Source organism: Ylistrum balloti, unplaced genomic scaffold (assembly GCF_031769215.1).
Source record: "Ylistrum balloti isolate Yb309-2 unplaced genomic scaffold, AGI_CSIRO_Ybal_v1 Utg369870, whole genome shotgun sequence".
NCBI lineage: Eukaryota > Metazoa > Mollusca > Bivalvia > Pectinida > Pectinidae > Ylistrum > Ylistrum balloti.
The window spans coordinates 522,670-545,632 of NW_026782013.1; the positions used below are offsets into that span (position 1 = coordinate 522,670).

The 22,963-nt window shown below is 36.3% G+C and overlaps 1 protein-coding gene across 1 annotated transcript in view; it reads left to right on the top strand.

The window, feature by feature from the left end:
- Positions 1-3,746: 3,746 nt before the first annotated feature.
- Positions 3,747-22,963, top strand: part of LOC132545973 (pro-neuregulin-2, membrane-bound isoform-like) — a 58,365-nt gene continuing 39,148 nt past the window's right edge. Inside the window, exon 1 of the mRNA XM_060209656.1 lies at positions 3,747-4,185. Within this exon, the coding sequence (XP_060065639.1) occupies positions 3,747-4,185 (439 nt within the window). The remainder of the gene's footprint in view (positions 4,186-22,963) is intronic.

A 22,963-nucleotide genomic window follows, 5' to 3' on the forward strand; every position in this document is an offset into this window, starting at 1 on the left:
TTTTACAGTGGTATATCAAACCTGTTAATATGCGTCTGCTTTATATCCCACGTTTTATATCACATTTATTTTTACAGTGTTATATCAAACCTGTTAATATGTATCTGCTTTATATCACACGTTTTAAATCACAATCATTTTTACTGTGGTATATCAAACCTGTTAATATGCGTCTGCTTTATATCCCACGTTTTATATCACATTTATTTGTACAGTGGTATATCAAACCTGTTTATATGTATCTGCTTTATATCCCACGTTTTATATCACATTTATTTTTACTGTGGTATATCAAACCTGTTAATATGTATCTGCTTTATATCACACGTTTTATATATTACTATTAATCATTATATATATTTTTTTCATTTAAAGCTGTACATCTTTTTTATGATACACATGCTTATATTCTTTTGAATTACACCAAATTTTATTTTACATTTGTTTGATAAATGCCTTTTATATCACAGAAAGTTTATGTTTGTTTTATATCATGCATATTTATTTCACAATTACTTTCGGAAAAGTGTTTTAACTGACATGCGTTCGATATTGTTACGTGCAATGTTTATATTTTATACCACTTCTGTAATACTATACATCCATTGTGTCACATCATCTCTATATTACATATTATATTATCATATATTATTCTTTTTATATCAACATTCGTTTAAAATCAATCCTGTTTTAATACTTGCTTAACATCACACGACTTCCTTATTATTGGTTTAGCATCATTCATAATTCATAGAACTTATGTTTTACTCGACACTCCTTTTATATGAAATATGATTCATATCACTCATGTCTCATCAGTATTCATAAAATATCACATCTAATTCGTATAATTCATGTTTTTTTTTCGATGTTCGTTTAATATCAAACTAAATCTGCATTAAACCTGTTTTATGACAATACTTATTTACCACGAGCTTTTGAAATATTTGACTTCTACCAAAAGTAATATATATTTTTTATTGGACCCGTGGGTTAATTGGTATCGGTAATGGTAAAGTTGTGTAAGGTAATCATCAACAGCCTGTTGATGTGAGTCGGTTTATCTGGGAGAGTTAGGGGGAGTGGAATTGTGAGTAGTTCGGCGAGTAGCCGTGAACAGTGTAATTACTGAACTTGGCAAAGTCTTTGAAGGAATTAATCTGCACGATTGTTTTAAATTTGTCGCTGGTTTATTTATGTATTTTTAGTGAGAAGTGATGATCGCCGTGGGATGAATCACCAGATAACACTATCCAAATGTCACTGTACGTTCTGCCCCTCTCCCAGACCTGACGGGGGCCTCTCCCGCTGTCCCTCCCAACCATCACTACACCAATCATTCGCCACCAAAGTTCTCCACACCAATTAACCTGGGCTGAACAAAGTCTTGACTCACGCTTATAGTACTGGTACTAACATCTGGCACATTATATACAACGTAAAACGGTTTTCGAGAAACTACTATATAAAGTTACACCCACCCACACATACATCTACACACATATATAGTAATTATACATATATAACAATAATATATTATTTTCCTGTCTTGTACACTATTGTAGATATGAGTAAAATGACTTAACACTTCGGTAAGTGATGTAAATGTATACATAGAGATGTCATATTTCGCTTTATCAATTATGTAACATTTAACTGTCTTGTAAATTGATGAAAACTTCAATGTGTTTAAAGTGTGTCTTAGATGGACATATCTTTCCATGGCTGTGACTCGTCTTTTTGTCGGTAATGGGATGAGCTATCTTTCCACCCTTGTGTATACAGTGCTCAGTTTGTTGCTTTGTCAAATAATATTCCATCCCATGTTCAGTTCTTTACCCTTTGAAGATTGATAAAATATTGAAAATCCCAATCCGAAGAATGACGTAAATCTATATTGAATTTTCCGAAACTGAAGAAGTTATAATCACCATAACAGCTCAGCCAATTTGGATTAATGTATCAACTAGAAGAGATAACAGGCCACGGACGGAAGGACGGACGAGGACGGACGGCGAGACGGTTTATACAGGTTATTACAGTGACTGTTCACGGCTCTACATTCCATAATATAATGATGAGTCCATTCAGCCACGATCTGGATACATATAATGTCCGGGAGTTACAGCATTATATAAACATTTTGTGCATATATTTGGACCGTGGGCTTGAAATTCGATTCAATGTTCCTATGCATTGCAAGACCTCTCGCGCGCTTACATCCAGACCAACAAGAGTGATTAGCGTAAGTTCGTTGTAAAATTAATGAAGTTTATATTTATACACAGGTTATTTAATATGGTGACTGGTTCACGGGTGGTCGATTTATTAATCAATGAGCATTAAATTTAACACTGCGGTACGTTAATTCACAATTAGTCGGCTAAACAAAAGGACCGCTGAAATATTGACTGGTACTAACCTCACCCGAGAAAACAAGCGGGGAATCTCTCTATATTTATACTAAGTCCTGAGCTTATATTGTAAATAAGTAAACAAACAAGTTTCTGTTCATGTAAAGCATGGACAATAGGTACAGGTGACCGATATAAACAGGTTTAACGATTCCATAAGTTCCTGTCCGTGTACGCACGAATGATGGGTACAGGTGACCGATATAAACAGGTTTAACGATTCCATAAGTTACTGTCCGTGTACGGTACGAATGATGTGTACAGATGACCGATATAGACAGGTTTAACGATTCCATAAGTTCCTGTCCGTGTACGCACGAATGATGGGTACAGGTGACCGATATAAACAGGTTTAACGATTCCATAAGTTCCTGTCCGTGTACGGCACGAATGATGTGTACAGGCAACCGATATAGACAGGTTTAACGATTCCATAAGTTCCTGTCCGTGTACGCACGAACAGGTTTGTCAGTTCCACAGGCCCTTTTATAAATAATTTTACAGAGACATGGCCAGATAACAATTCTAACAATCATAGGATTCCTATGTGAATAAAACCTGAACCGATTTGTGTTATATGGCCAATGTAAACAGATTTATCAATCAGATTGTCTCTATGATGTTCACATTATCGATATAGACAGGTCAATTATCAATATAGAAATAGTGTTTTATATATATATTTACTTATATAGAGTGTAGGCCGATAAGTACAGGTGACCAATATAACTAGGTTTAGTCATCATAAACAGTTCCACTATAGTCTGCATTAAGAAAATCGGCAATTAATTACAAGTGTTTTTTAACAAACCCCTATTATTATGAACAATGACACGATATGAAAAAAAAACAGATTGAACAATGAAATAAAAATGGTCGTTATCTTGATATTTTTGTTTCGACATTCCATGTAGGGTTGATTGAAATCATCACTGTTGGCCTGGAGTGGACTTGTTATGACGACGGGCTGTCAATAAGCCTCCCATTCCAGCCTAAAGGCGCGGGTAGTGGTCAATTATTCTTTGTATAGCTGACAAGATTGGCTGAAACAGAGAACAAACATTTCCTCCCACAAATTTACTAATCAAACAAATGGGACAGACGAATTTCAATTTAAGAGAGATGGAAATAGCGTTAGTATAGCTATAGAGCTGATATTGGCTGTATTCTCCGTGACGTCATAACATCGACTTATCAGAGCATGTATAGGGCTTCCCCTACGCTAGCTGGCAGTATACGCTAGGTCATAGGTACACTGCACAAGCAACATGTGAGCTTTACTTAGAACTCAGGTAAAACGGAATATCGTCTGAAGCCGAGACGGACACAAATATGAAGTTATTTCGACTTCGGTTCATTATTTTGGGACTTTTATTGTGTGTGTTCCACGTGTGGTGTAGAACTTGTGGTACGGATCTCACTGACCCTGCGTCTAGTGCTTACCTGGCGGAGGTGGTGGTGGAGGGACGGGTAGCACAGACCCTACCCCCGGATCACACAGGCCAATTTAATGTTACTATTAGGATAAGGAGTGTATATAAAGGTGTGCCTTCTAGTAAAAGAGGGAAACTAATGACGGTAGGAAAATTTGGGCAAGAAAGTGACCATGAAAATTGTATTTATACCAATATTCGACGGGGGCCTACCCGTTACGTGTTTTTTCTTAAGGAAACGGAACAAAATTACTATACTCTAACAGCATTCCCTGTGAAATTTAGCAAGAAAATTGGACGACAGATTCGGAAAATTTTATGTAAAAAAGGATCATGTGGTACGTATGTGTATTTGTTTACTCCTAAACATTAATACGGTGTGTGTATGTACTTTAACTTTGTCGTCATACAATATCTACATTGTACCTTTTCACCAGTTTGTAATTATATCGTAGACAAACAAGACCTACCAGTATAGAAAATAAAACTCTGGTATGTGCACGCAAGGTCAAATGGTTTAGAATTAGAGATAAGACACCTCACGGTTTAGCCGATAGCATGATGACATTTGATTTTTATGCATGAATGCCACCTACGAATGATTTTATCAATGAGTGAAAAAACTTACACACCCAGATATATTTAAGAATCTACAAACGTGGATTTTCCCCGACACAGACGTTTGACATCGATCTGGTGCACGGTAGACACACGTGTTGCACAACTGAACTGTAGTGTTACGTGTTTATCCTGTCAAATCAGGTCATTCATTTTTTTACCTGTCATGTGTACGCACCTTCATTCTTAAGATAATCTGACAGCTTTAAAACAAGTTGTGTTGTAGTGTGTAGCCCCGATATAAGTCCGTGCTAGGCCGTTAGTCCTGTTAGATGCCCCGTCATGATATCCTCAGGGCACATAAACACGTATTACTGTAATACTTGTTTGTTTTTTTACCTACATTCACGTAATTTACGTAAGTGGAACCGAACAATAATTAACAGCTATTGAACGTAAGTAATCAGTCTTACCGTGTACTTAACTGTGGTGGTGAATGGACGAGATTCTCAAACAGTCCTCGTGGAGATTATCATTCTGTCTAAATTCTATACTCATTAACATGAATGGCTGGTAAAATCTTGGGATTAGACTTGTCCATGTGTACACGGAAACATCGTTTGTATTTCTAAAACAAATTAACATTCAAAGAACATATACCCATTTTCTGCATTAACTCAAATGAAACAAAAATACATTTTCCAGATAATCAATCTTCTTTTAATAAAAAGAAATTTTTTCATATAATTAATCTTTGTTGTTAACAATATCAATTTGTAAAATTATATTTACCAGACTTTAATATCTCAATCCATGAACAGAATTGATCTTCCTTCTTCATGTTTGAAAACTTGAAGTTGTAAAGATATTTTTATTAAGACAGTTTATATATAATATGGCTAAATTGTTCAGACAAAGGTAAAATGAAAATGATAGAAATAATAAAATCACAGTGCTTTTATGTAAAAACTACAAAATAAATTGAAAAAACCAAGGGTTTCATACCAAAAGAAGTAAAAGTGAAATAATTGTATATTTTTTTAATCCAAAGAAAAAATCTTCAGATAAAGAATTCAGGTTATTAGGAAGTCATTTTTTTTTCAATATTAATAATTTTTTGGAGAGATAATGTGGACACAAAATTTAATAAGAAATTAAAGAAAAGAAAGAAATGAAAATATATATAAAATGTTGAAATACAACTCGATGATAACTAAAAGGTTATTTTTTTGAGTGAAGACAAGTGATAATGTTTTGCCAGATTTATTGAGTTATATTTTAATAAGAATGAAAGGAAACATAAGTAAAGTATATCAGATGTTTTACTTTCGTCTAGTCTGCCTTAGATATGTGATACAACCTATAAGGATTAACTAACAGAAAACAACTTTGATATATAGATACATAATGATATGTTAATAACGTTGTAATTAAAAAAAATGAAGTGATATAAAAAATGGAAGAAACTGCACTCAATCACGTGTATTTTAGAGGTCTCTGTTTCTTCATTTAAAAGTTTAGCTCATAGGCTTCTATCAGGTTTTTTTTAAATAGCGTGGTAACTTTTTATCAAGGGTGAGAGATATTAATGTACGACAATATAGTGAGTCAAGCTTCAAATATTGTAACCATTCCATCATAAGTAACGTCTGTTAACAGGTGATTCAGGATTAATGGACAGACATCTGTATGTTTTAAATATTAACATTTCTGCCTGTGTCTGATGGAGGAACAGGGCGTTCACCTGCAATATTCTAGTCAGTAACGGTTTTCATCTAGTGCCAGTGTTCCGTGATTCTGCCTGTTTCTGCTGACACCATGTGTTTTCTAAAGACACAGGGACCCAGGGTGTTCATATCGACACACAGACCCAGGGTGTTCACATAGACACACAAACCAAGGATGTTCACATAGACACAAGGACCCAGGGTGTTCACATAGACACACAGACCCAGGGTGTTCACATAGACAACAGACCCAGGGTGTTCACATAGACACATGGACCCAGGGTGTTCACATAGACATGGACCCAGGATGTTCACATAGACACACAGACCCAAGGTGTTCACATAGACACACGGACCCAGGGTGTTCACATAGACACACGGACCCAGGGTGTTCACATAGACACACGGACCCAGAGTGTTTTCAAAGATCAATCATCACATGACTTGATCCATCATCATATAACAGGTTCTAATTAATTTACATTGTGATGAGCCCAGGTAAAGCTGCCAGAGATTGATGGACTGGGCGCCTGATGATTGCTGACTTTAATGGGCTTGCTAATCTACACTAATTTCTTTATTGATACACACATGGGGACGGGCCATAAAGGGGTTGTTGTGTCCATACAGGGACTTAATATGTTTACTGTCAATTACTCACTTACCACAACATTTTAAAACAACAAATAGTGTACACTTTGTAGATATTGATTCTCTGTGTCAATCATGTGTGATTGTTTCTGTAAATCCTGAAATGTTTGTTTGTTTTATGGTGTATTATGAAATATTGATGTTTGTCTGAGGTCAAACATTACATACAATTTAGTTTTGTGCTCCGAGTGTAACCAGGTTTTGAGTTTTTCTGCACATTTTATCACTTTTCACTTCACTTCAATTTTGGAGGATGGCGATTTAGGAATATACAAGTAGATACCAGTAGGTTATATCTAGTACCTTCTCGGCAAAGTTCATAAGACGAGGATCGAGACAGATAAGATTGGGTATAATATGCATATGTCCTAATGTGACACAGAAATGAAATTATCATTATTCATTTCTTGGAAATCTTAATGTTATGCATTTATTACTTAAGTGAATAATTACATCACAGGTTGATAAAACTATATAATAACACAACGTGATATACCTGGTAAATGTACAGGAGTTGTACCTGATGGCTAGGTCAGACAAGGTGCATGATAATACGTGTGAAAACACTATACACTAGGTTGTATACCTGTATATCTAATGTTCTCATTCTGCCTTTCATAGGGGAGAATGGAATTTTTGTACCAATGGAAATTTAAAACCTTCTACCTAGAATCTACAAAATGATTTGATATGACCTTCAGTAATAAACCCTTTTATCGTGAAATTTCCTTATGCAGAATTTGAACATTTTGAGGTTGTGTCTGCATAATTTTTTTTCAAAGTGTTTTTCATTTTTAGATCTAAAGTCTGATTTTTGTTTCTTTTTACGTATTTATTTAAGAAATATTTATCTTTAAAACAAAAAAATTAATGTTTCTCATTGATATTATTGTTCCTGTAATGAATAAATCAGATTGAAATGAGTTGATATTCTAGCTCCTTTATTCTGATTTCCAATTTTTTAGAGCAATTTCACTCTGACTTTGTAATGTCTGCCCTGCGTATCTGAAAGTTGATTCTGTTATTTCCGTGTTGATGGATTTTCCAGAAATGGGATGGTTAATTTATAGGTTTATTTGGATGAAAAATTTCTTAAGCCCTGTTTGTGGTAAAGTTGAGAAAAAGCCAAACATGTGTATACAGATGGTCATTAAGTAAAACAATTTTTGGTAGTCTCTGGTGTGGAAATACATATACGTGTTTCTTCTAACTTTGCAACTAATTAACACCATTCTGTAAAATAAACGAATAAAGAAAATGTTTCAATAACAATTAAAATGAAGAAATTGTCGGTGTATGATTAGGATTGAAGGATCAGGTTATGACAAGGCATAGGCTGTAAACTGTGTTTTTCTGTTTCTACAGAAGACGACGTCACATCAGTATTTTTACAACAAGATTTAGTATTGCTCTCCTGCTGGGCAAGGGTCAATCCATCCCAGTGTCTACTGTGTGGTTTTATAAAACACTTGTTAAACTGCAGATCTCATCATTCCTGTCTGTATATAATTCTTTTCAGTTGATGTTTTCCCATTTCTCTCATCTTCTAATATTTCATTTTACTAAATGGGTTTTGTATGTGGCTGCATGCCATATACATCGAGGATTGGTACCCCCCTATGTGAGATTTAGGGACAAGGAAGATTTCTGGGCCTTGATTCATCTCATGTTTCACTGGAATGGTAGAAGTGTGCAGTTCCTTGTCCGAATCCCAGTTTGTTCGTGTCATCCCAGAAATAGTTTATACCATACTGATGACCAGGTTTATTAGAATCATCACAGCATTGTGTCATGTTTTTTTTATATCTCTGTACTCTTCATAAAGAGACAGATTACCTCAAAATTTTACCAAGAATTTTGTCCATACTGTCAGTATCATTTCTGTCATTTATTACAGTAATGTGTTTCATAATTGACAATGAGGTGAGGGTTTTGTGCCATTGAGCCCCTGTATATCAAAGACCTGCGGTATCAGTACCTATATGATATGGTAATCATACGTTTTTGTAGTCCAGAACCAATGTGGATGGTTATCCCCTGTAACAGGTTGACCTATGACCTAGAGTGTGTGGGGAGATGCAGGTATTATTACGTGTGTGTGGCATTTGAGCAAGGATCCCGGGAAAGGAAGCACAAGGAGGGTGTGGGATGTTGTGTGGGCGATAAAGGTTGCTCACCTAAGATAAGAAACTGATTCTGATAGAGCATGTAAGAATATTGAAAACGGACATGAAAAAGATAAAAAAATGAAAATTTGACAGTTTGCCAACCAAAATTCAGTTTTTTCTCACATTAATTAAATTTCGTGGGGAGGTGCTTCTAATTGAAGTGACTTTGTACTGGTGTCTGTATAAATTGCTGGGGGAGTTCTTAGGTCTAACAACAAAAAAAGAATAGTTTTGTGTGGTTGAAAAAAAAATCTTGGTCATATATACAGTTATGATTGTATTTCATTATCACTTAAATATAAATCCATGAACTTAAAAATATAAATCCATGAACTTACAAATATAAATTCATGAACTTACAAATATAAATCCATGAACTTACAAATATAAATTCATGAACTTACAAATATAAATCCATGAACTTACAAATATAAATCCATGAACTTACAAATATAAATTCATGAACTTACAAATATAAATCCATGAACTTACAAATATAAATCCATGAACTTACAAATATAAATCCATGAACTTACAAATATAAATCCATGAACTTACAAATATAAATCCATGAACTTACAAATATAAATCCATGAATTTATGAATGTAAATCCAACTTATCTAATACTTTCAGGTTTGTTTTTCAAGGTGAGGTCTTTCATAGCTTTTTACAGATGGTGTGTAAAGGTCCAATGATACTTGATCATGTTAAGAAGTAGATGAATATGACTGGAATATCTGATTAGATAACGTTAGTAAGCTGTTGAAAGCTGTTTCCTTCATCTTGTCACATAAGATTCTAGAAGTTAACGACTGGTGGCTTAGTTGGGTTAGATCTTGTTTGTAAGTAGATGAAGATGTGGGTGTAAGTTGAAATATTACCTGTGATATCCTCACCCACCCCTTTATTATCAAGTGGTGACAAATGACTTGGAAAGAATGTGCTGTTTCACTATGTGGCACTCATAATGACATAACTAACATTGCTCTGTCTACCCACATACATAGGGATCAATCAGATATAGGACATATTTTCTCTACTTAAACAACAAAAATAGATATTGATTTGAACAGTTAAATCTTTACACCAAGGCTTCAATGACAATGTGAATGACAGATGTTATGTTACATAAAGACCAGTGATGTTTTATTGTGAATATTATCAGGGCTTGGTTAAATGATTCAATACAGGTTATTTATTGCTGGTTAACGTAATAGCACATGAATTATTGGTCTGTAATAGCAGTGAAGTGCAAATTCAGGTTGCATATTGATTTGTTTCTGGTATTTTACTGATGTCCGACATATGACTTTGGTAATGGGCACAACGATCTATCTATACAATTTTAAATAGCCATATTAAGTACAGCATTGACAGTGGAGGCAAGTGATTGATATTGCTGGACAGAGTCTATATCCCAGGGTTGCTTAACAGGTGATGTTATGTATCCCAGGATTATTGATGGTGTCATGGATATTGGTAGTGCTATTGTCACAATGGATATTGGTAGTGCTATAGTCACCATGATTATTGGTAGTGCTATAGACACCATGGTTATTGGTAGTGCTATAGTCACCATGATTATTGGTAGTGCTATAGTCACTATGGATATTGGTAGTGCTATAGACACCATGATTATTGGTAGTGCTATAGTCACCATGGTTATTGGTAGTGCTATAGTCACCATGGTTATTGGTAGTGCTATAGTCACCATGGTTATTGGTAGTGCTATAGTCACCATGGTTATTGGCAGTGCTATAGTCACTATGGATATTGGTAGTGCTATAGTCACAATGGATATTGGTAGTGCTATAGTCACCATGGTTATTGGTAGTGCTATAGACACCATGGTTATTGGTAGTGCTATAGTCACAATGGATATTGGTAGTGCTATAGTCACCATGGTTATTGGTAGTGCTATAGTCACTATGATTGTTGGTAGTGCTATAGTCACCATGGATATTGGTAGTGCTATGCAGCCCATGATTACTGGTGGCTCAATAGAGAAACATTGATTCCATTACTAGGCCAGTCCTTTTATCCCACAAGCTTAGAGTGGTCGATGGTCTCTACTATTCATTTGTAGTCAGTATAGATCTTTGATATATTGTAATGAAACTGATTTGATTGTTTAGGACTGCTGAACAGTGAAACCTTTCTTGCCAGCAATCATTGCACACACCACTAAGTTTACTAGCTTAGCTTGATAGCTGTGTTTTATAACCCTTTGCATTCATAATTCTGGGAAAGTTAACTTTCTTTTTTCTGTATTATTTGACAAAAAGTAGGGGATTTTTCATCATTGTTTAATCCCACACATTATTAAGTGTAGCAACACAGTATCTTAATCTACATCACAACAATCCTACATCAGTATGTAACAATTATGTTTGTCTCACAGCAACAAGATTTTACAGCTACAAGCTCTTACAACACTGCCATCTTACAGCAACTTTTATCTTACATTAGCAAAGTTTAACATTACCTTATCTTAATCCACATTTATCTTACATTAGCAAAGTTTTACATCACCTTATCTTAATCCACATTTATCATCTTACATTAGCAAAGTTTTACAGCACCTTATATAAAGCCTCTTTTATTTTACATTAGCAAAGTTTAACATCACCTTATCTGAAGCCACATTTATCTTACGTTAGCAAAGTTTTACATCACCTTATCTTAATCCACATTTATCTTACATTAGCAAAGTTTTACAGCACCTTATATAAAGCCACTTTTATTTTACATTTGCAAAATTTAACATCACCTTATCTTAAGCCACATTTATCTTACATTAGCAAAGTTTTACATCACCTTATCTTAAGCCACATTTATCTTACATTAGCAAAGTTTTACATCACCTTATCTTAAGCCACATTTATCTTACATTAGCAAAGTTTTACATCACCTTATCTTAAGCCACATTTATCTTACATTAGCAAAGTTTTACATCACCTTATCTTAAGCCACATTTATCTTACATTAGCAAAGTTTAACATCACCTTATCTAAAGCCACATTTATCTTACATTAGCAAAGTTTTACATCACCTTATCTTAAGACACTTTTATCTTACATTAGCAAAGTTTTACATCACCTTATCTTAAGCCACATTTATCTTACATTAGCAAAGTTTAACATCACCTTATCTGAAGCCACATTTATCTTACATTAGCAAAGTTTTACATCACCTTATCTTAAGCCACTTTTATCTTACATTAGCAAAATTTTACAGCACCTTATCTTAAGACACTTTTATCTTACATTAGCAAAGTTTTACATCACCTTATATTAAGCCACTTTTATTTTACAGCAGCAAAGTTTTACAGCACTTTATTTTAAGCCAACTTTATTTTACAGTAGCAAAGTTTTACAGCACCTTATCTTAAGCCACTTTTATCTTACCATAACCCAATTTACAGCACCCAATTTTAAACCACATTTATCTTACCGTATCTATATTTTACAGCACCCTGTCTGTAGCTTTATTTATTTTACAGTAACTATATTTTATAGCACCTTATCTGAAGTCACATTTAACTTACAGTAACTATACTTTACGTCATGCTGACTTCCAGCTGTCTTACTGCAGGTTTGTATTGATTCATTAGAAGATACATCATTGTGTTAATGCTTGTTTAAAGATTTTACAGAGCAGCCAGGTATGTTTCTGATTCAAGTAGGTAACCACATCAATTATTCACACATGTAAAGGAACAGAAGAAAAGTGTGTTCAGGTTCACTTCGGCCATCTGATTTAGATGGTAAAACTTCCACACTGTGTTTAGTTTTAATGGGAAGGGATTAATCAGTTTTTTCCCCACCTCTATGTAATTTACATTGAAGCCATACATAGTTTACTACTTACCTCAAAATGTAAATGATATAATATATGTTATATATATTTTTATATACTATAATACCTTCTTAACTATAGACCATACCGACTGTTAGTACCAGGTTTATATAGATACACTAACCAAATTTACATTGTCTTAACTATGCTGAAGGGCAAATACTTCTTTTTTAATTTGGGTAATGAAGTATACAAAAGAGAGTTGGACAGATACAGGTTAATAGGGGTAGGTTCGACCACAGTCTTCTGATGATATAGCTACGTGATAAAAAGGGTTCTGTGGTATACCGCACTAACACCTGCAACAGGTACTTATCATTTCTGTTTGTAAATAAATCTCAGATTCAAACATTACCGCAAGCTGTTTCCATTCCTAAAATTGAAATTAATGTTAATCATTTATAGGAAAAGTTACAGTCATTGCCAGGTAGTGATACTCGTGTTTATATAATTGCCAATATTATTTATTCTTTTCACATTGCTTGTTTCTATAAATACCAGGATCAAAGAAGGCAAGGAAATATTCCAAGATTTTACCATGAGAAAGAAATGAAAAATCTGCAAGATTGCAATATCAATTTACTTGATGATGCATGTGTTGTTGCATGCTTTGGCTGTCAGCTGTAGCTGGTGGGTAAGACTGCCTGTCTATGTCAGAGTTGTATTAATGAATTGGCAATGTGTTATGACTTATACAAATCAACAATATCTACAGGTGTGTTGATGATATATCCACTAAGAGGAGGACTTTCCCTGCCACTCGCTGTATTACTGTTTGACCTAATGTAGAAGCCGTGCACTCTGCCACTGTCTGTTGACTGGTTGTCCATTGAACCAAAGCCCCTCTCTGGCCATTGTTATGTCTACTGATCTTCTCTTTCTTATTCCTATTGTACTTTGCCTGTTTTCTGTTTTCTCACTGGATCTCTGCCAATCTTTCCCTTAAATTTCCCGGGACACATTTTTAAAACAGGAACTCCCAAACCTTTCTGTTTATCCTTTTCATTCACTGAAATTGCCCTAGTGCCCTAGAATTTGGACCTCCTTCCATTCCATCCTGGTCAGCACCTGTGCCCAGAGCTTACCTGGTACTCTCACACCTGTGACCGCTAGTTGGGATTCTAACATGGCAGGTGATGGGCGATGGACTGTGCTTGAAACCTTCATGGACATGCTGAGCAAATGGTATTACCAGGGGTGTGTTTCTGTTTTTCTTGATTGAAGTTAATGAAAATATAATACTTACCAGTGATGATTTGATGATTCAAACTGGTTTTTTTTCTTTCATTTTGATCAGACTTTTAGTATCACAAGGGAGCATGTGTTTCCCCCAGTGCTGCCACGTATTAGGTGTCTACAGTGCCAGCGCCATCATGTATTGGGTGGTGGTAGATTTTGGCAATACTTGCCTCCTGTAGTGTACACAGTATAATCTGTTTTACCTGATTCCTCAACGGCCTGCCAAAGTATCCTAGAGAGCATTGCTAGAGTACGGCGGAACACACAAATGGAAAACATACACAGAAATGACAATACAAATTGTATATAAGCAGTTTCATCTTGAACTTATCACCGATTGTGTAGCTCGCTCTTTTAAAGAATGATTTTACACATTGGTGTAGTTGGCTACTGTGAATACTTTAAACCAGTATTCTGTTGGTTGTTTTTTAGTTCACGGCAGTCTATTTAGTCAGTAACTCACAATATTCAACCCTAAATTCAATATTGGGTTGGTCATATCCTACAGTATATTTAAACAGTGACCATGAATCTGTGTTCAGTCTGTGCCTTTCTATGGAGTCAGTGATGCTGTATAAGCTATGTTAATTACTGTATCAAAACTCTATTGAGTCAATAGCAATATCAAATGCTGCATTATGTTAATGATTCTGTATCAGGTATTATGTGTTAAATACAGCATTGAGTCAGTGACTATATTAGACTCTGAGTCAGTAACTCTATATTTGATGTTGTATTAAGTGTATGACTGTTTTTAATGATGTATTGAGTCAGTGACTCTATTCAGTCAATTTGAAAATGCTACATTATTGTGACTGGAGATGAGTTCTTTGTAACTGTCTGAAAATGCTGTGTAACTACATAGATGTATCAAGGTTTGAAGTTTTGAATCTGTTTAAATAGTGTCGGTCATTGCACTGATATAATAAGGTAAGAGATCAGAGGTAAGGGTCAGAAATAAGGTAGTTCAGGTGCTGTACAGGACAGGTGTGTAGTACATTACAGGCGTTCTCCCTCCCATTAATCCTCCTCCCCCATCAACAATGGTTTTTGGAGGCCAGTTGAGTTCACTGTAGGGGGGTTACGTGTTGTAAGGCAATCTTCATCAATTGCCTGTTCCTGTTGTTGGAAGGAACACACCAGGAAACATGTCTTTAATATTAAGTATAGATGGCAGGTGCTAACGAACATTTACAAGTTATGTTGCAACCCAGACTTTGCTGTTTGTAGCTTCATGTACAGTTTTAGCACCCATCAAGCTATTGCACCGAATACACATATCAGATTGATATCAAAACCTGTTTGTCTAGCTTTTGGTGAGGTTCCTTATTCAATGTAACTTCAGTCAACTGTTTTGGTTCTGGTGGCAATCCCTCAAGGTTAGCCATTCTGAACCAATAGCAGCTGACATCACACTTCTTACAACAGTTAGGTATGTTGGCCTATCTTTGATATGAAATCCCTTCCCCCCAGGGTTAGCAGGAACATCCTTGCCTATTGTATGAGGTGTGTATCGCAGTATAGAAGGGACTTGTTCATCCTTTCTTTTTTTCTGATACTGTTGGATGATACCACACTAATGTGTCTGTGGCTCTTCCAACTGTCTACGTTACCACATATCTCCTTGTTGATATTGCTGATGGCTTTATCATCTTATTACAAGTGAGAGATTCTCACCCTAATCCACTCTGGTGTCTAGAAAGGTTAGGTATCTGAGATAGGAATGGTAAAGTGAGAGATTCCCACCCTAATCCACTCTGGTGTCTAGAAAGGTTAGGTATCTGAGATAGGAATGGTAAAGTGAGAGATTCTCACCCTAATCCACTCTGGTGTCTAGAAAGGTTAGGTATCTGAGATAGGAATGGTAAAGTGAGAGATTCTCACCCTAATTCACTCTGGTGTCTAGAAGGGTTAGGTATCTGAGATAGGAATGGTAAAGTGAGAGATTCTCACCCTAATCCACTCTGGTGTCTAGAAAGGTTAGGTATCCGAGATGAGAGATTCTCACCCTAATCCACTCTGGTGTCTAGAAAGGTTAGGTATCTGAGATAGGAATGGTAAAGTGAGAGATTCCCACCCTAATCCACTCTAGTGTCCTAAAGGTTAGTGGCTAGGTAGGGATCAACAGGGCTGTCTGATAACCAATGTATTCCTGTCAGTCGGAAATAACATGGGGAGGTGGGTAGTTAGGAGTGAGCATGGTATATTTCTTAGCTTTGACCACCTGTTTAACAGAATACACCACAACACATTAAGGCTATGTTGGTGGTTCTAAAATGATGTGAAAGTGGTTGGACTTCAGATCTGATGTTCTAATTTTGGATTAAAGTGTTTAGACTTTTCGTTAGGAAGGGGAAAATGCTAAATGTGGAATGGACATGTGCTGGTTTGAGTTTATCCAAATAGTTTTCGTGTCTGTTATATGAATGTTTGGAGTAAGATCATTAAATTGTAGTGAACATTTTGGCAAGAGATGAGGTATATGGCAGAACACTTTGGGTGTCTCCTTGTGGTAAATAGCTTATACTACCTATTATTACTGATAGATTATAGAACCACACACAACCTAGTAATTAGTCTGGAAGGGACAGCGCTACCCCAGATTCATGCTAACATAATCATCACAACATTGTGGTAGTCCTGTTGGGCTATAGGGATCCGTTTTAGCCCTATTTAGTTGTGAAGGATCCTGTTCTGTACACTTCTTTTGTGATACCCTGCTTGTACAGTGTGAACAACATCAATGGTAAAGTTTGAAGATCACTACCTTTGGTGGTTTGTCTTTCTTAGGAAGCTAAAAATCAAATTGATGTCTGCCATTGTGGTCCTTGGCAAGACACTTTACCCTAATTGCAATGGACAGTATGTGTTGGGCCTCCTGTATGTTGTTCAATGAGGTAGCCACCAGCTGCTACAATGAAACTCTACCTCAAATTGACCCTGGTTATTCATGGAGCAATACAATGGTTATGTCATAGCATTTTATATCCAATTACAGGTCGGTAGAGCACAATCCTACTCCTGTAGAACCTCAGGTGGCTTGTAGTAGCATGTGACACTGTGTGGTACTGCTTTGGATGTCCCTTACCAATCCTGAAGTATCTTCACTATGATAGTTCTATAAGAAGACTGTGATTGTTCTATGGTAAACCTATGGTGGTTGTGTGGCACTTGCACCCACGATATCCTGTGGTACCACAATTTTCTGTTTTAGCTTGTTGTACCACAATTTTCTGTTTTAGCCTTCGGTACCACAATTTTCTGTTTTAGCCTGTTGTACCACAATATTCCTCTGTAGGACCTAGTTTTAGCCTGTTGTACCACAATATTCCTTTGTAGGATCTAGTTTTAGCCTGTTGTACCACAATATTCCTTTGTAGGACGTAGTTTTAGCCTGTTGTACCACAATATTCCTTTGTAGGACGTAGTTTTAGCCTGTTGTACCACAATATTCCTCTGTAGGACCTAGTTTTAGCCTGTTGTACCACAATATTCCTCTGTAGGACCTAGTTTTAACCTGTTGTACCACAATATTCCTTTGTAGGACCTAGTTTTAGCCTGTTGTACCACAATATTCCTCTGTAGGACCTAGGTTTAGCCTGTTGTACCACAATATTCCTCTGTAGGACCTAGTTTTAGCCTGTTGTACCACAATATTCCTCTGTTGAACCTAGTTTTAGCCCATGGTCCCTTATGATTGCTTTCTTGCAGACTCTGATTCTTTAACATTGTTCCAAATGTTGTGTCAGTCCAGGAATGGGATAACTTTCAATGATTGTGTTGAAGACCACCTGTAGATTAGGTACTGCAGATCTTGAAATTCTGTATTCGACATGATATGCTCACTGCCAAGCACTGTGTCCTGTGGGTGTTGAGTACAAGGGTCTCAGTGTGATTAGGGCCCGACACATGAGGTCCAAGTAGGGATTTAGCCTAGCTTAGTAAGTACATATAGACTGACTTAGTACACTTGTCAAATTACCTAATAGCCATTAGTCATCTCTTGTTGACCATCTGGATTATTCTACCCATAAAAGGAGTGGAAAAATAAACATCACTCAAGCTTCAACTTTCTTAAATAAATACTGTTTAATGTTTTTGATGATTTATTTTGTGAACAATACTGGATAGATTTGAACAGTGCCATGCAGGTGGTCCTGTACTGTCCCCAGTAGGTGGTCAGGGCCTCCAACATATAATCTCCTTGAGGTTCTATTTAGACGTATGAGCATGTATAATGAGGAAGCTAGTGATAAAACATGATCACAAATACAATTGTGGTTTGTTTTCTCAAAGTTTACATTGTAGCTGCCTGGAATTCTATTAAGGTATAATTTGACCAAACACATTTGCTGTACAGGAAATATGGACATCAAATCTATATTAAATTAAGATATAGATTGAAGTCTACAGAAACGTATCTACATAATGTATGTGCATTATACAATCGTCTGACTGTGTGACCCAGTGTGCTTTGTAAAATTTGTATGAATATTATTTGTATTGTGTAAGGCCAATAATCAACCATGAGCAATTGTGCATTACATATATGTCGGCCCCGAGAATACATGTTCATTGGCTTGTGCAGCAATATTTATCTTCATGCACATTGCAATGTCAATAAAGTTGACTGACATGCATCATACTAAATCTGCACTTAAATATTATTTTTCAAAAATCATTCAAAAGTTGTTTATTTCCTGCACAGGGCAGTTTGTAGAAAAATCCATAAAATGTCAGAATTGATTGAGCTGTTGTATTTCATGGGCAGATTGTAAAAGCTTGTTGCTTTGCCTAGACCTTGTATGGAGGTTTGAGCTGCGCTGGATTTGAATGGTCTTGTAGCAGGACTTCTATATGTTCTGGTCACGGGATTAATTCAGAACACTGTTTTAAATCTTGGATATTGATATTTCTAACAAGGAATCGTAAATATTCAGGAAATGGGCCCCATGAGGCAAGGGAACAGGCAAGTCTGTTAGCCATGGTGGAATATTGATCAGGAAACTCCATAAGTTAGGACCCAAGATTTTTACACTTGCCTGTGGTTGGAAACTCTCTGTGGACCTGTTGACCAGTAATATGGAGGACATGTTGGACTGCTATGGAAGTCTGTGAGGACCCATGAAATGGACACCCGCTTGGCACAAGGAGACATCCGCAAGTACCACTGGCGTGGTAAATGATTTCAGACAGAAAGTTTGGAAGGTCTAGATAGGGCTGGGTTGTTAGATGTTTCCTAGGGGCTATATAATTGATTCAATTCAGAAATTGAATTTTACTATCAGGTGATACATGTTGGTGTACCAACAATTTTATTAAATTAATATGCAAGAGAGAGAGAAAGAGAGAGAGAGAGAGGGAGGGAGGGAGAGAGAGAGGGAGGGAGAAAGGAAATGAAGCTTGTGGTATACCAAAGTTGTTGATAATCAGAGTTTATTTTTGGAAGTTTGTCTCAAGAGAAAAAACAAGGTGGATAGGATTAAAATCTAGGATGTTCAGAAGTATCTGCATAGATTCCAAAAACTTGATAAGCTCCAATAAGATTTGGTATATAGTGGCTACAGCTGTTAAACTGCTCCTGTCTATCCCAGAGGAGCTGCTTGTACTTTGGAAACACTGTGATGAACTCTGTTGGTTGGGGAAATTACATTTTCTAACCTGAAAAACAACAACATTAGCCCAGGTATCATTCAGGCACATACATGGACCTTTTGGTTGCAAAGCCAGACTGGTGTAGTAAGAATTGATTTCACAGCGACTCTACAAGCTGGCTTTAACCAGCTACCATTTACATCCCTCTCAGCATTCCTGTCTCTTCATGTTTCCAGACACTACAAACACACAGATCAATACACAATCCTAACTTCAAACTTTCAAAGATAGAATAATTTGATTTTCAAAATTTTCAATTCCGTTCCTGCAAAATTTGTCTGGTTGCAGTCTCTGATGTGGTTGATTTGAATGTGTTTTTTAAGCCTGATGTATTTCTGCTCTGTGACAAGTGCCGCAAAAGATTTAACCATTTTCATCTCAATTTTAGCACAGTGCCTTTGAAGGCATGAAGACATTTAATCACAGAAATGTTAGGTCTGAGCAGCTGTTTAGGAAGAGGGAGCACAATAAACTGGCCTGACTTACTTGTCTGAGAGAGGGTATTATGTGGGTTAGCACCCTGTCATGTATCACCACAAAGTGATTCACTGTCAGCCACAATATACAGTCTCCAGCAGACCAGTAATTAAATACCTTAACAATCTCAACACTTTTTTTATCAATGTTAAATGGGGTCTATTTTTTAAAGATGATATTTTAACCATTTGAGCCAAGTGCTTATTACTTGACTGTCTTGTGATTGGTTTCTGAATTGGTGATGATTATTCATAAAGAGATATAACACTGGGTAAAGTGCCTTAAGTAGCCATATTGTTTCAAGTCGTTCAGCTACAGGTCCAGGAGCTTAGAAGAATTTGTGTTATCACAGAAAAATGATATAAAATTTTGAAGTGTCTTAAAAAGATTTTGACATAAATCATATATCTTGAGGTTTTCTTACAGCTTGTGCGAAGTTTAACCATCTGGTGAAACAATCTGAGCAATTAGAAACCTACAAAGAACATTGTAAACTAACATTGTATCCAACTTGTAGATAAACTGAAGATTTAATTGAATATCAGAAAATTTTTATTTGATACATTTAGGGAGAAGTAGGTTAAGGTACTCCTTATCAATCTCACAGGATACACAGTCTTCTTTGGTTTGTGTTTTATAAAACCTTCACTGTCGAGTGCTACTTAATAATGTGTGGTGATAATCCTAGTCACTTAGATATTTTAGCTTATTTTTTTAAACAGGACCTGTCTTCAGACCAGACTCTGTCTGAGCCCACAGGCTTAACTGTGGAATCTTAACTTACTGTTCTAACCAGGACCTGTCCTCAGACCAGACTCTGTCTGAGCCCACAGGATTGACTGTGGAATCTTAACTTACTGTTCTAACCAGGACCTGTCCTCAGACCAGACTCTGTCTGGGCCCACAGGCTTAACTGTGGAATCTTAACTTACTGTTCTAACCAGGACCTGTCCTCAGACCAGACTCTGTCTGAGCCCACAGGCTTAACTGAGGAATCTTAACTTACTGTTCTAACCAGGACCTGTCCTCAGACCAGACTCTGTCTGAGCCCACAGGATTGACTGTGGAATCTTAACTTACTGTTCTAACCAGGACCTGTCCTCAGACCAGACTCTGTCTGGGCCCACAGGCTTAACTGTGGAATCTTAACTTACTGTTCTAACCAGGACCTGTCCTCAGACCAGACTCTGTCTGGGCCCACAGGATTGACTGTGGATCCTTCTTATTCCAGCCGGGATCAGTACTCAGATTAGACCATGTGTGGGGCCATAGGCTTGATTTTGGAACCTTAGCTTACTATTTCAGCCATGACCTATACTCAGACCAGACTCTGTCTGGGTGAACAGGCTTGACTGTGGAACCTTCCTATTTCAGCCAGTACTTGTACTTAGATCTAACTGTGGTAGGGCCCACAGATTAAGAAGTCTGGGTATGGAACTTTTCTATTCCAGCTTTGACCTGGGCTTAGATCAGATCCTGTTTGGGCTCACAGTCTAAGGCTGAGTGTGGAGTGTTCCTGCTTTAGCCTAGAATTGTACTCGGATTCAGACACTGGTGAGACTAACCAGACTACAGAGGTTTAGAGATTCATAGCTATCTGATGAAACATTTTCTTGTTTTAACAGGTGGTCTTGTAATGTCTGTGTGTTCACTGTATTTGGTTGCTGCAGGTATCATACACTCTATCCCCAATGTAGAGTCAGATCAAACTAGTTGAGATGTATTTGTCTAGCCTCCAGCAGTTTGTTTCAGACATTACTAAATTGTAACCATGCTATCAGATACCCATGGTTACATAGAGTGCGGCAGGCCGAAGTGTGTTCATGTTCAAAACTTTCAAAATGGCTTTAAATTTCGTGTCAAATGGAATATTTTTCAGCCAATTTTTTACTATCTCTCTCTGAACAGGAAGATTGACATTTCATGTACATCTTAACACAATATTTTCTGTTATTGTAACCTCCAGCACTTTTGGAGCGAGCAAGATAAAGAATTTGATAAAAGTACCTTTTTCATAAGAAAGTTTTTGTTTTTAAACTTATACAGTTGGTAAATGATAGTTTCATTATTAAGCAAATTGTTAAATACAGTATCAAGATATACCGATTAATATATTAATAAAAGAAGATATTTGCTGAACAATTAGGGATGGTGGCTGTTCCCGTGTGTCTATTATAGTGTCTTCCTTACCTTGTATGGGTGTATTTTTACTTTTGATAGTAGGATGGGATGATACAAGACACACTATTTGCTGCCAACAGAGTATTGTGGAGCAGTCAACCTTTTCCTCCCACAGCGTGCTGAATTATGGGTACTTCAATCACTAGTAAACTTGACTACTGGTTTTCATTTTCCTTGTAAAAGATATTTAGTAATTAGACTAGAAAATTACAGGTCTAATTTCTTTTTAGAGCTCAAGTTTATACAATAAAAGAGATACACCAACCATACAGAGGCTCTGTATCAGACTACAGTTGTCAAGTCACCTTCGAGCTAATATCTCTTTCAATTTCACATTTTTGTGTTTAGAGGCCTAAAGTGTCCATTCAGTGTGTAAGTTTAGACATATTTCACAGTTTTGTTCTCAAGATCAAACAGCATAAGAATATTACAGACAGGCATGGAAGTAGTTTGTCTTAAGACTTAAATTTTTCTATACAAAAAAGGATTAAATATCTTTTATATAGATATGGAATTTGTACTTGAACTTATGCAATTCTTGTGAATCGTAGAGGTTGTGAAGTTGACTGAGGATTGTAATATGGAAGATCTTGAGAAAAAA